At 44.5% G+C, this 13,324-nt stretch overlaps 1 protein-coding gene across 2 annotated transcripts in view; it reads left to right on the top strand.

Moving 5' to 3' along the window:
* Positions 1-13,324, top strand: part of RFTN1 (raftlin, lipid raft linker 1) — a 252,601-nt gene that overhangs the window by 194,759 nt on the left and 44,518 nt on the right. For both annotated transcript variants that reach the window (XM_075586894.1, XM_075586893.1), the window contains exon 5: positions 12,840-13,257. In XM_075586894.1, coding sequence (XP_075443009.1) covers positions 12,840-13,257 — 418 coding nt within the window. The remainder of the gene's footprint in view (positions 1-12,839; positions 13,258-13,324) is intronic.

The following is a 13,324-nucleotide window of genomic DNA, read 5'->3' as shown; positions in this document are numbered from 1 at the left end:
GCGAGGATAATATTGCCGCTCGCTACTTTTTGTAGTTTCGTGAAAAAGGCTTTAAAAAATTCATGATCTTGCTCACATGGGGCATAGATGAAAGCTAGTGTAAGCGCCTGACCCTGTAGTGTTCCTGTCAGAATAAGGTATCTGCCGTCGGCGTCTGTGTATATTTTGTCAACTTGGAGTTCTATTCTATTATGTATCAGGATGGCCACTCCCCTTTTCTTTACGGCGGCTGAGGCCAGATAGAATGTCCTAAAGTTTTTATCCATGTATTTTGGATGATTTTGTCTGGAGAAATGTGTGAGAAATCCTGTAAGAGGATAATATCTGCCTTCTTACGGCCGTAATCTCTAAATGCAATTCTCCTCTTAATCGGGTTATTGAATCCCTTTACGTTATGTGTAATAATAACTACTTCATTACTCATCTGTATATGTCATCTGCTATTCTTCAAAGTCAATCTGGGTGTTTGTGTTGCCGTCTCTTTTTTCCATTCGTCCTGCTCCTGATCTTCTCCTCTCCATTCTGCCGGTAGCTCGGGTCGGCTGGGGGGAAGGTGGACACATAGGGGGGCTGGGTACAAAACATGAAGGCAACCACATTAAACACATAAACATATTGCCCTTAGTGCCGGGGCGCAAGCGCCTCGGCCCTAGGTTCATCGCCCTTGGTCGCGGACTAGTAGGGGTGGGTCTAACCCAGGTCTTGTCTCCCTCTCCTCCCTCCTTAGTCCTCTCAGACCAATGGACTTTGTCGGCGTTCCGGGGGTATCTCCCTGTCTCCTCCGGCCATCGGCACATACGGGCTCTGTGGCAGGGCCTCTCACCCTTACACCTCGCCCGCCCCTATAATTGCATGTGAATAAAACCTTCCTCAACGATTGTTGTTTTTAACCAGTCGTTGCTTTACTCCCTTGTTGCGGAGTTGGAATTAACCCTTTACTCATGACTGTCTTTATGCCCTCCCACTAAGGCGTGGGATCATCTTTGGCTATCGTCTACGTCACCCCATCTGTGTTGGTCCCCTCCCCTCTCCTCTCTCTTACTGGTCTTATTACCTTCTTATTACCTATATTTTCTAATCTGACTACGACTCTTGAGCTCTCTCTTTTTTTGGTCTTATATGCTCATTGTTTTTTTTTTTGTTTGTTTGTTTTTCCTCCTATTCTATCTGTCTTGGACGTTATTGCTATCTTATCTATCTTGTCATCACTTGTCTGATCACATTTTTTGTTCATCTGTTTAGCCTAACTTTCCCCTGGTATTGTCCTCAGGACCCTCTTTATCTTTGATCTTACAGCTTCTTTTTATTCTTCTCTATCTCTCTCTCTCGCTTCCCTCTGCTAACTTCCACTAAGCTCTTTATCTCTTTCTCTGTTTAACATCCCAGTGTCCTTCTGTCTCTGCTGTCTTTTCCTTATTCCCTTCTTTGTTTCTCCCTACCTCGATGTAATACACTTTCCGTATTCCTTCTTTTCATCTCCGTTCTAACCCTCTTTTCTCTCAACCTGTTTTACCCTTTATAATCACTTCCCCCTTCTCTCTACTACCTCACTATCTTCCCTTCCCTTAGACCTGACTATAACATTTCCTTTCTCCATTCTTCTTCAACACCTCCCGCCCTCTTATATTACATACTTCGTCTTTCTAACTTGCTTGATTCTATCTTCTAACTTTCTGTGCCTTTGCTCTTAGTCTCACTTTCTTAACATATCCTGTTCCCTACTAATTCCTTAACCCTACCTCTACCTCCTGTCCTTTCTTATTGCCATCATCCTTTCCTTCTGCTCTATCCTCTAAGCTTGCATTTTCTTTGGGGCCTTCTCTAAATTATTAAGCAGCGTCTTAATGTCTTAGCTGTTGGGCCCGCTTGTGTCGGTTTGGCTTCGTCTGTAGTCCCGTCTGTGCTCTGCTCCATCCGGAGGAGATCTGTTGTGTCCGGCGCTCTTCTATGACGCGTCCTCTCGGTGTCGGGTCGCTACTTCCGTCCTCCCCAAGATGGCCGCCGTTCGACTTCCTTTTCTTGATGACGTATATCCGTTCGCCGCCATCTTGGATTACGACTCTGTGCTAGACGGAAGCAGGTTCTCCCACCCTCCTTGCTTGATCTTCTCTTCCGTTTCTTTGCGTTTCAGCTTGACTCTTCGTGTGCCAGCATGCTACCGCCATTTTACATCGGCCGCCATGTTCCAGCCATGAGGTGAGGGGGCCCAGAACATACCACGTGGCGGGGTTGTCCTCTCTTTTGCTCTGTACAGTCTCTGAGTCTACCGTTGTGGGGTATTTTCGTTTCGTTTGGTAGGGAATTTTCTCGACATATCAAAAGGTAACTTTGCAACCGATAAACTGTTAAACTTGGTAACTTTAATGTAACTTTTCTTAACAAAGATGTCCAGCTTTATTATTTCATCCTTTCTCTGAACTTGGAGTCCGTGGGCTTCCAACTGATGTCCAGGTAGGATCCAGCGCTGCTGCCTCCTCTGTTTCATTGTTGGTGGTCTCTTTTTGAGCAAAAATGCTGTAACTTCTTCTGGCTCCCTCATGGATATTGCTTTTCCATTTCGGATCACCATGAACCTGAATGGGAAGGTCCATCTGTACCTTATGGCTTTGTCACGTAGCACTTTTGTAATTGGCATTAGGCTCCTCCGCCTTGCTAGCGTGGTCGGGGAAATGTCTTGGTATATAGCTAGGTGCACACCGTCAAACTCTACCGAAGGCAAGGCTCTTGTTTTTTGTTTTTTGTAATACAGCCTCTCTGGTGCTGTAAAAGTGCAGCCGCACTATGATATCTCTGGGCTGTTCTGAAGTCAGTGGTTTAGCTCGCAGGGCTCTGTGACATCTATCCATTTCTAACTTGTTCTTTGGATAGTCAGGGAAAAGGCTTTCCATCCATCTAGATACAAAATCTTCACAGTCTCCAATTGCTTCAGGGATGCCTCTAATTCTAATATTGTTTCGCCTGTCCCTATTTTCTGCGTCCTCTTGTCGCTCTCTAATTTCATTAATTTGTTGTTGTAGGTCCCCTGTTTTCTTTTCATTTCTTTTGGTTGCTTTTATTGTGAGATCTAGCTGTGTGTCTCAATTTTCCCTGTCCTCTCCCCCAGACCACTGACCTCCTTTTTTAATTCCTTTATTTCTGCTTGAAGAAGCCTCGTCAAGTCATCATATAGTCTTTTGAAATCACATCTCCGTACTGGGAGTAATTCCTGCCCATTGCCACCCCCTTCTTCTCCTTTGTCCTCTGCTTCAGAGCCTGTGTTGGAAATCGTCGCCATTTCTGCAGCTGCAGTACTTGGTCTAGATCCCCTGAAATATTCAGGTAACCCCTTCTTCCTTGGGGTTTTATTTGGCTTCTTAGACATCCTTGTATCTTAATGTCTCTGATGATGTTGTTTTTAAACTGATCGCTGTAAAATTGAAGGTTTTATGTCCGTTATCTGTGGAGCGGGGCTCAGAGCTGACAGGTTACACAACCATGCGCAGTCACCGCGCATGCGCCTCCCGCTCAAAGTGTCTTGATCATAACCTGGAGGGATTGCGAAGAAAATAAAGTTGGAATCCTTCTTCATTAAGACATTTACTTGCAACTAGTGGTTTGACAGTATCTAAAGTGCCATATACTTCTTTCCTTTTATGGAATAAGAGTTAATAAATAAAACCTCTGCAATTATTATTTTTATCATAAGTATTTCTAGCATCACTCAAATGAAAGGGTGCATAATGATGGGTGCCAGTGTTTTACATGGACTTATTTCCGCTAGTTGTCTTTGCACATTTATTATTTAACATGAAATAACAGTATCAAGTTGCTATCCAGACATCTGCTTTCCTCCTGATTCTTGGGGAGTCGCAAGTAAATTCCTCTTATGACACTTTTCAAATGATAAAAAGGTACACCTGGAAGAGAAGAAGCGATATGTTGATAAGTAAACAATGCAGATAGAGGAAGGTACCGAGTTACCTGTAGAATAGACAGAACAGAAGTAAAATAGAAAGGATACCTTTAATGGCTAACTCAGTGGTTTTCAACTTTTTGGGGGGTTGAGGAACCCAATAATTATATTCTGAAATTCTAAGGAACCCCAACCCTCTCTAATAGTGCATCTGAGATCAGATGCATTGTAAGGAACCCCAACCCTTTCTAAGGCTGCGTGCATAGATAGGCAGACAGCGCGGACGCATCCGCACACTGAGCGAACAGACTGCCTTAAGGCAGTGTTTGCGTACATGTAGCGTGCGCGCGGAGGCAGGAGGGGGCACGTGATGTGCGAGAAATCAGTTAAACCTGATTTATCACGCGATAGGGCGGTCACGTGAGCGGTTCGCCCAATGAGGGCGAACCAGCTCTGTGACATCACTGACACGCCCATAGAAACGCCCACGGACGGTGCGCGTACCATGGCCAGGGAAAGCACCCGCTTTCTCTCAGCCTCCGTGCGCCTCCGCATAGCTGTAATGTCTATGGATGCAGCCTAATAGTGTCTCAGATCAGATGCATTGTAAGGAACCCCAACCCTCTCTAATAGCGCGTCTCAGATTAGATGCATTGTAAGGAACCCCAACCCTCTCTAATAGCGCGTCTGAGATCTGATGCATTGTAAGGAACACCAACCCTCTCTAATAGCGCGTCTGAGATCTGATGCATTGTAAGGAACCCCAACCCTCTCTAATAGCGCGTCTTTGATCTGATGCATAGTAAGGTACCCCGACCCTCTCTAATAGCGCGTCTGAGATCAGATGCATTGTAAGGAACCCCAACCCTCTCTAATAGGGTGTCTGAGATCAGATGCATTGTATGAAACCCCAACCCTCTCTAATAGCGCGTCTGAGATCTGAAGCATTGTATGGAACCCCAACCCTCTCTAATAGCGCGTCTGAGATCTTAAGCATTGTAAGGAACCCCCAACCGTCTCTAATAGCGCATCTGAGATCAAATGCATAGTAAATTCTTCTGTATTTGTTACACTTTTCAAATGACCGGAAAATTGCAGGCAACCCTTTTGGGACGACAAGGGGAACCCAACGGCCCCTGGAAACTTATGTTGAAAAGTAATGGGCTAACTAATGGTTGAGAAGAGTTGTTCTGTTGATGAAGTAAGTAGTATGTGTCATTTCTAGGTTATGTATGCAGTAGCACGCCTCTCAGGAAACAGGTTTATAAAATGTGCTAAATAATATCAAACCGTCACCTACAAGTCAAGTTTCTGCACAAAGGGAAATAGAAGGCTGCATTGTGTTAACCCCTTTGCTGCCGGTAAGGCCTGCATCGCGCGTGGCGGAAAAATGCATTAGAGGATGTAGTCAATGGGAGTTTCCGTGCAACAGTGCCCCAAATGGCACTATCACAGTTTCATTATTAACCCCCTATATTTTCAGGGATCCGCAGCATATTAGCCCTAACAAATTGTGCATTCGACCGTATAAGCCAGTACTCATTTTTACTCCAGATGACTTCATGTTTGTTTTAGGAGGGCACAGCGATTAAATAAAACATTATTGGTGTTGTCTGTTATCTGCTGCCACAGAATACCTATTCCCAGTGTACTCTGTCCTCCTGCAAACATAAATACTTTAATTAATGGAAGAAGACTCCTTTTGATTGTTACACTGCTTCATAAGAAGACTGCAGGCATAGGCACTGCACAAGATAACCACGGCACCATTGACAAGACCCCATGTGCTGAGTTTGTTTTCTCCCGGGATGAGGAGTGCTGGAAATGAGCATATGTCATTATATTGCAGGGAATGTTTTGTTTTGTTGCTAATGCAATGTAATTTGCCCATTATTTCTCACTAAACAGGAAATGCTGCATTAAGCTCAGATTCCATGCAACATTACTCTGAGAATGGTGAAAGAGACCATGATTTCATCCACTTATTTTAAAAAAGTGACTTACAACAGTGCTTCCCTGTGCTGCTCAATAAAACAGTTTCTAGAAACTGTGCATGGAGTAAACATGGAAAAGTTAAGCGCAATAGAGTGCAACCAAAAATACAACAAATGAAGTGCAGTGGTGGTAAGTGAACAAAGCACTCACATAGGTATCTGTAGATGAATGACTTCACACACGCCACCTCTCTTGAAAAAAAAAAAATGTATGGAGAGAGCATAGCATAATACAGTTTTTAATGGACATACACGCAAAAGATGGGAGAGAAAAGATACACTCACCTTCTCCCAATCCTTTAAAGCATTGAGTGCTGTAAGGGCACACTCACACCACTCCGGATCACCCGAAGTCGCATCAAAGGACAAGTTGTCTTTATTGCATATGTTAGATATGTGGTAGAATATGGCATGTTGCTAAAAGTTAGAGCTCCCAAAATGTTTAAAAGACCCACGTAAAAGCAGATAGTATAACAGTATCTGCAGAAACAGATACTGTCACAGAAAAGGATTATACAATACAGATTTAGCAAAACGTACTGTCTTCGGTGCGGTGGGGTCACAGAAGGATTACCGCTGCGAGGGGTCCCATACAGATGAATGCAGTTCCACTACAGCAGACACCGCTCCCGGCGCTGCGGACTTTTGCTTGTTTGTCCGCGACACCAGGCTACGTGTGTGTGTGATACATGCAGTATGTGTGTGTATAAATATATATAGAGAGAGAAAAACGTTGTGACCCAATGGGAGACAAAAACAGCACTCAAAGTAGTAATGCAAAGAACAATTGTATTAAAGAAAGGCACAAAAAATCCAACATTTCGGTCCTATATAGGACCTTCCTCAGGACCGAAACGTTGGATTTTTTGTGAATTTCTTTAATACAATTGTTCTTTGCATTACTACTTTGAGTGCTGTTTTTGTCTCCCATTGGGTCACAACGTTTTTCTATTGATTACTATAGAACATGCACCTACCCTATTGAAGCCAGTGAAGTGCCTGCTGTTACTACTTGTTATTAGAATATATATATTCTTCATCTTCAGCCCTTGTCAATATACTGCTGCGGTTGAAAGCCCATCTTCCCATGTTGCTCTAACAAATGTACTCTTTTTATCCTCCCATCTTACTTTTGGTCGTCTTCTTGGTCTTTTGATATACCTTGAAATCCATTCCAGTACCATATTTATACAAGGATGCCATTGCCATTTAAATGTCTTCATCCTTGTGATTATATATATATATATATATATATATATATATATATATATATAGCGCTTTTGGAGGGGTTATTTTCTTTGTTTTGTCCATCCTTGTGATTTGTTATATTTATTTTTATTTGTCTTGGAATGGAGTGAAGAATCACACTCTTCAAACAACAGCTACCGGCACTTAGGGCCTGTTCATGCTCTGTAAAGGCGTCAATGACAATTTATATAACTATATAGTGCTAAAATAAACTATCTGAACCAGCATCAGATCATAAAAATCGCAAAGCGTTCACTGTATCATACTAAACAAGGGTCCAGAAGCCTGATGTTCCTCAGGGGTATCAGAGATATTTGAGATACCCCTGAGGAGGTTCCCTCTGGACTCTTCTTATGCTTGATGAACAATACATTTTTTGTAATTTTATATATATATATATATATATATCAATAAGCACTAACCGAATTGGTGCAAAAGAAATGATGTGTGTATAAGGTAAAGGAATATACTATACTGTGATATAGTAATGTCAAAGTCCTAGTGCAAATGTAACCAACATGGTATCCATGGTAATGTAGGACTCTTGGGCTGCTTCTTGTTAGATGAAACACATCAAGAGAGACAGATTTATAAAACAGAGATATGAAGCAGCCAGCGCACTACCAGAGGTGGTGCGTGCGTGTAAAGTTTGTAAAAAAATAAATAAATAATTAATATTCAGGGTCCATGCTCACACCGCGTTATAGCAGATCGCGCGCTATAACGGGGTTGAGCTGTATTTTGTGTACCGCGCTCGACAACAAAGAATCTATCCCAGTCTTTTACACGGGAGACTCTGTGTTTCATCAATGCGTAATGCGCAGTGACATCACAGCTGTTAGTGATGATTCACCAAAGTTCAATAGATCTAACGCGTTTCGCCACCACGCTAGTGACTTCAATCATGGGTGTGTCCAAAGGTCAGTAGCCCTAATCCTTAAATAGCCAAAGATTGCTTAGTTACAATCACAGCTGCTTATGTTGTCCCAGCAACAGAAGCTCCATACTTCAATTAGAAAAATGATTGTGGGACAACTAAGTTGAAGTACAAATTAAACATAATGTTAATAAAAAAACAAGACAAGATGTATATATTACTGGCTACAAAACAAAGCATACCCAGCTGTAAGAAATCCAGTTCAATTATATAATTATATTGTAATACAGTATGTATGAATCTGTTATGAAGACAAAATGTCAAAGTACTGTATACAGTATATTGTCTGATTTGCAATGGTTCTTTATTTCTTTGGTATATCCTGATAAATTCAGTTACAATGGGATGGTATTTTGGGTGCATCTGTGCTGAGTTCTCTGTAGTGGGGCTCTGTGGGTGACATTTGAGTGATTATAGACAACTGTGGTTAGAGCTGATGTAACTGGAAGAGGCGTTATCATCAGGTTGGATTAATAAGGAGTTCTGAGATCTTTCCAGAAGACATGCCATACTGTATTAGTATATTCTGCGTATGGAGGCGTGTACAGTTCCTTATCAGATGACATCTGTTTGAACCTGAAGGACCTTACCTGGTAATAGAATTAGTGATAGCAAGAGCTGACTAGGTGATTTTCTCTGGATAAAAACTGTCAGCAAAGCTTAGGCTACGGCCCCAGTCACTGCGTGCATGCACCAGTTTCAGCGAGATCTGTGGTCTAGGGGTAGCGATGGGACGTGCATCTCGGCAAGAGCAGGGGGAGCAAAGACAAGGTCTAGGCAACGGCCCCTGGGGAGGCATGGTGGGGGCGTGGCTATGACGTCACGAGGCTGTTTCGCCCTCATTGGCTGAACCGCCATCGTCATGTGGGCAGCGCTCAGCCGCTGCGCCTAAAGGCAAATATATTGTCTTTTGGGAAAGGTGGTCGCGCATCGCGCTTTCTACAGGCGCGCGCAGGTAGTGACTGAGGCCGGCCCCATAAAGGGCCGTATCTTGTTCGTGCCGCACACACCGTAGCAGCCGCGAGCACTTGGACCGAGGCCTAAGGGAGCTGACAGACCGTTTAACACCAGGAGGAGAACAGAGGGATTGTACCAAAGGATGTGAAAGATGGGTTAACATCAAGAGATGGAGAGAAGTTTTATCATGATATTAAGATCAAATACAAGGATCCCACTGAAACAGAAAACTACTGTATGCAACCATCTTTAAGAATATTATGACCTATTTGGAACGTCACCGCCATTTTGTTCAATTTTTGGATGTGAGCATTTATCTTCAAAATAAACGGTTGTTTTTATGTGATGTGACCAGAAAGCTGAGTATTGTGGTGGTCGGTTAGGCCGAGTCCATAGACGGACAGGCCGCGCTGAGGCGTTCGGATGCTCCGCGCTGAGCCCCTGCATCCTCAATGAGGATGCCTTGAGAGGGGGCTCACGCGAGCGTCCGCAGGCGTGCTGACGAGATGGAGTTTTCAGCCGAGCGCCAAGCTGTTTTTCAGCGCGCTGTCGGCTGAAAACATCCAATCAGCGCGAAGCTGCGTCAACGTCACGGCACCGTCACGTCGGCGCCATGACGTTGACGTCAGTGCGTCGCCGGCGATTGGCCCAGCGACGTCACTGCCCCGCCTCCCACCACCTCCCCCCGCATCCCTATCGCGCCCGCTGGCTCGCCTGTATGTGCATGGAATTGCACAGCTTCAGCAGGCGAGCCTCAGCGTCAGCGCTGTGCAGCACGGCTCCACCCCCTCTATGGCCCGGGCCTTAATCGGAGACAGAGAAATAAGGACATTTTACACCAGCTAACTGAAGTGGCTCATGCTAACTAAAATGTATAATAGAAAGGACTAGAAATAAACACAAATAGGTTAGGCTTCTATATAACGCATATAATAAATATATCAATCCATAATGGATCGATTATATAAATCCTCAATAATAAACTGTAATAATTATATGCAGATAAAAACAAATATTTAAACTATGACAACTATCTACACACAAATTAATATGTGTATAGTAAATGAAATAAAGTAGAACCAAATGCTCGGACAAGAGATGAAAAATAACTGATAATTGATAAGATATAATGAATGAAATCTAAAACCACAAAGATCCGATTCATGTATCAATTGACAATGTCAAGGCACTCATTAATCCAAAACGTTTTATGTTTGCAAAGGGATCTAAATTTGTCCCCTCCTAGAACTGTAAAAGGGACGTGTTGAAGTCCAATAATGTTAAGTCCTTTTACACTCTTGTTTTGACACATGGAAAAATGTTTGGGCCCACTGTGGGCTACATTACCATTAATGATGCTTCTTCTATGATCAAGGAATCTAGTACACGGGAGGCATGTTGTCCGCTCTATGTACTGTAATTCCCACTGACAGGAGATCACGTAGATGACATAAACGGCCAGGCAATTAATAAAAACCTTGACCTTGAACATTTCTCCATTAGAAAAGGACTGAAATTATTTTTGATGACTACAAATGTGTTTACCAGTGATGCAGCGACCTCTGTTACACTAATAATTTCACATATAACTAGTCAGTAGCTGTTGCCTGTTAATGGAAGATGCCCACAGAAGGGATAAGATTTGTGGATCATACTTGTTCTGTATAAATAGCCATGGGAATCAGGTTCACCCTCAGTTATCCAACATGGAACCGGGTTTAAATCCTGGTGTCCTTCTGACCTTGGGCAGATCACTTCATCACCCTGTGCTTCAGGCACCAAAATCATAGATTGTAAACTCAGCTTGTGCAGGGACTGTTACATAGATAAACATCCTATATACAGGCATACCCCGGTTTAAGGACACTCACTTTAAGTACACTCGCGAGTAAGTACATATCACTCAACAGGAGAACGGCAGCTCACGCATGCGCCTGTCATCACGTCCTGAACAGCAATACCGGCTCCCTACCTGTACCGAAGCTGTACGCAAGCAGGGAGACTACAGAGCCTGTTACACATGTGTTATTTACATCAGTTATACACGTATATAACGATTGCAGTACAGTACATGCATCGATAAGTAGGAATAGGTAGTGCTTCACTTTAAGTACATTTTCGCTTTACATACATGCTCCGGTCCCCTTGCGTACGTTAATGCGGGGTATGCCTGTATAATGCTGCATACCGCGCACTATACTGTAATTGTGAAGCACTTTGAGTCCATTGGGAGAAAAGCGCTATATGAAATAAAGTTACTAATATATGTATACAGTGCCGCCGACAGTGGGGGAGAGCCCGGGCAGTTGTCACGGGCCCGGGGGCTGCGAGGGGCCCAGCCGGCGCTGACAGTTGGACCTGACCTCTGTCCGGGCCCCAACTGTCCCGGCGCCGCTCCGTGTCTGGTTGCTAAGGCCCGGATTTCCTCCCCCGCTGCAGCAGGCGCCTCTCTCCGCTGTTGTTGCGGCCTCCCATGCAGGCCCCGCCCCTGCGCCGGAACTTTGGCGGCTTGTAGGCACTGCACAGAAGGCGCGCACACGATGTGCAGCGGAGGAGGTGAGGTACAAGGGGGAGGGGGGGAAATGTGAGGTACAAGGAGGTGAGTGATGTGAGGTACAAGGGGGGTGATGTGAGGTACAAGGGGGTGATGTGAGGTACAAAGATAAGAAGCGCACGCTCCATAGTGATGTGTGAGGTACAAGGAGAGGGTGATGTGAAGTGAGGTACAAGAGGGGGTGGTGTGCGGTACAAGGGGGTGATGTGTGGTACAAGGGGGGTGATGTGAGTTAAAAGGGGGAGGGGCTGATGTACAAGGGGGGTTAAGGTACAAGGGGGGGGTGAGGTACAAGGGGGGTGATGTGAGGTGAGGTACAAGGTGGGAGTGATGTGAGTTACAATAGGGGTGTGAGAGGTACAAGGTAGTGTGAGAGGTACAAGGGGGGTAAGGTACAAGGGTGTGTGTGAGGTACAAGGGGGGTGATGTACAAGGGTGTGTGTGAGGTACAAGGTAGGTGAGGTACAAGGGTGTGTGTGAGGTACAAGGGGGGTGAGGTACAAGGGTGTGTGTGAGGTACAAGGGGGGTGAGGTACAAGGGTGTGTGTGAGGTACAAGGTAGGTGAGGTACAAGGGGGGTGAGGTACAAGGTGGGGGTGTGAGGCAGAAGGGGGATGAGGTACATAGGGGGGAGGTGATGTCAGGTACTAGGGTGTGTGAGTGGGGGTAAATATTTTGGGGGAGATTGGGGAGCGGGATTGAATGAAAGGAGGGTAATTAAGTGATAGTGGAGAGAGGGTGTAAGAAGGAGGTGGGGGGATGGGGGAGAGTGAGAGAAATACAAGTGGAGAGGGGAAAATAGAGGTGGTGGCGCACAAAGGTGTGAACTGTGGGGACTCGCAAGGCCACCGACACGGGGGGAGTGGGAGGGGGGGGGCCCGGTCTAAACTCTAGTCCTAGGCCCCATGAAAACTGTTGGCGGCCGTGTGTGTCTGTGTGTGTGTGTGTGTGTGTGTGTGTGTGTGTGTGTGTGTGTGTGTGTGTGTGTGTGTGTGTGTATACTCATGATGTGGTTCTGAATAAATTGCACATATTTTACGCTATTATTGTACTGCATTTTTTTTTCTGTTCATTTATGCAAACCTCTGATGGCTTTAAGGATTACAAAAAATAACCATTTTGTGATCAAATTTGTTCTGTCGTGTGAATTCAACATTGATTCTTTATCTGGCTGTAGCGTAATGTGTCTGTAATGCACTCATTGCTGCTTCTTTTTCCGACACTGTTTTGATAATAATATATCTGCTTTATTTGTAGATTGAGGACGCAGCCAGCCAAGGATCAAAGTTTGCCGGAATCATACAGGGATACTGCACACAACAGAACCTGCCCCACAGCCCGTCCGATAGCCTGAGCCATGTTAGCTCGTCAGAATTTACAGCTGTCAAAAAGACATGCAGCGATAGTGAGGATGATGCTTCACTGGATAAAGAGAAGTCGGATTGCACTAATGGAAGTCGTTCAGCAGCACCAAGCAGAGAAAATGCTGACCAATGCAAGGTATTAGGAAGGGAAGAACCAGGCACTGAGCAGCAAAACATAGAGTCTTCACCTGCCAATAAAGGAGAACAATTGGAGGATCTCCACTTCAGTATTTCAACTGAGGATGTCTTTATCCAGGACAAAATAACAGCAACAGACTCGTCAACTCTGCCTGGCGACCATAGCATTGGAAGTAAGTACAGGTTGGACACAACCATTGAAAATGAAAATGCTGCTATACAAAGGAATGCAGAGTATCA

The sequence above is a fragment of the Ascaphus truei genome, chromosome 2, assembly GCF_040206685.1.
Source record: "Ascaphus truei isolate aAscTru1 chromosome 2, aAscTru1.hap1, whole genome shotgun sequence".
NCBI classification, from domain to species: domain Eukaryota; kingdom Metazoa; phylum Chordata; class Amphibia; order Anura; family Ascaphidae; genus Ascaphus; species Ascaphus truei.
The sequence above is the reverse complement of the archived record's forward strand: the minus strand, read 5'-3'. Positions and strand labels throughout refer to the sequence as shown.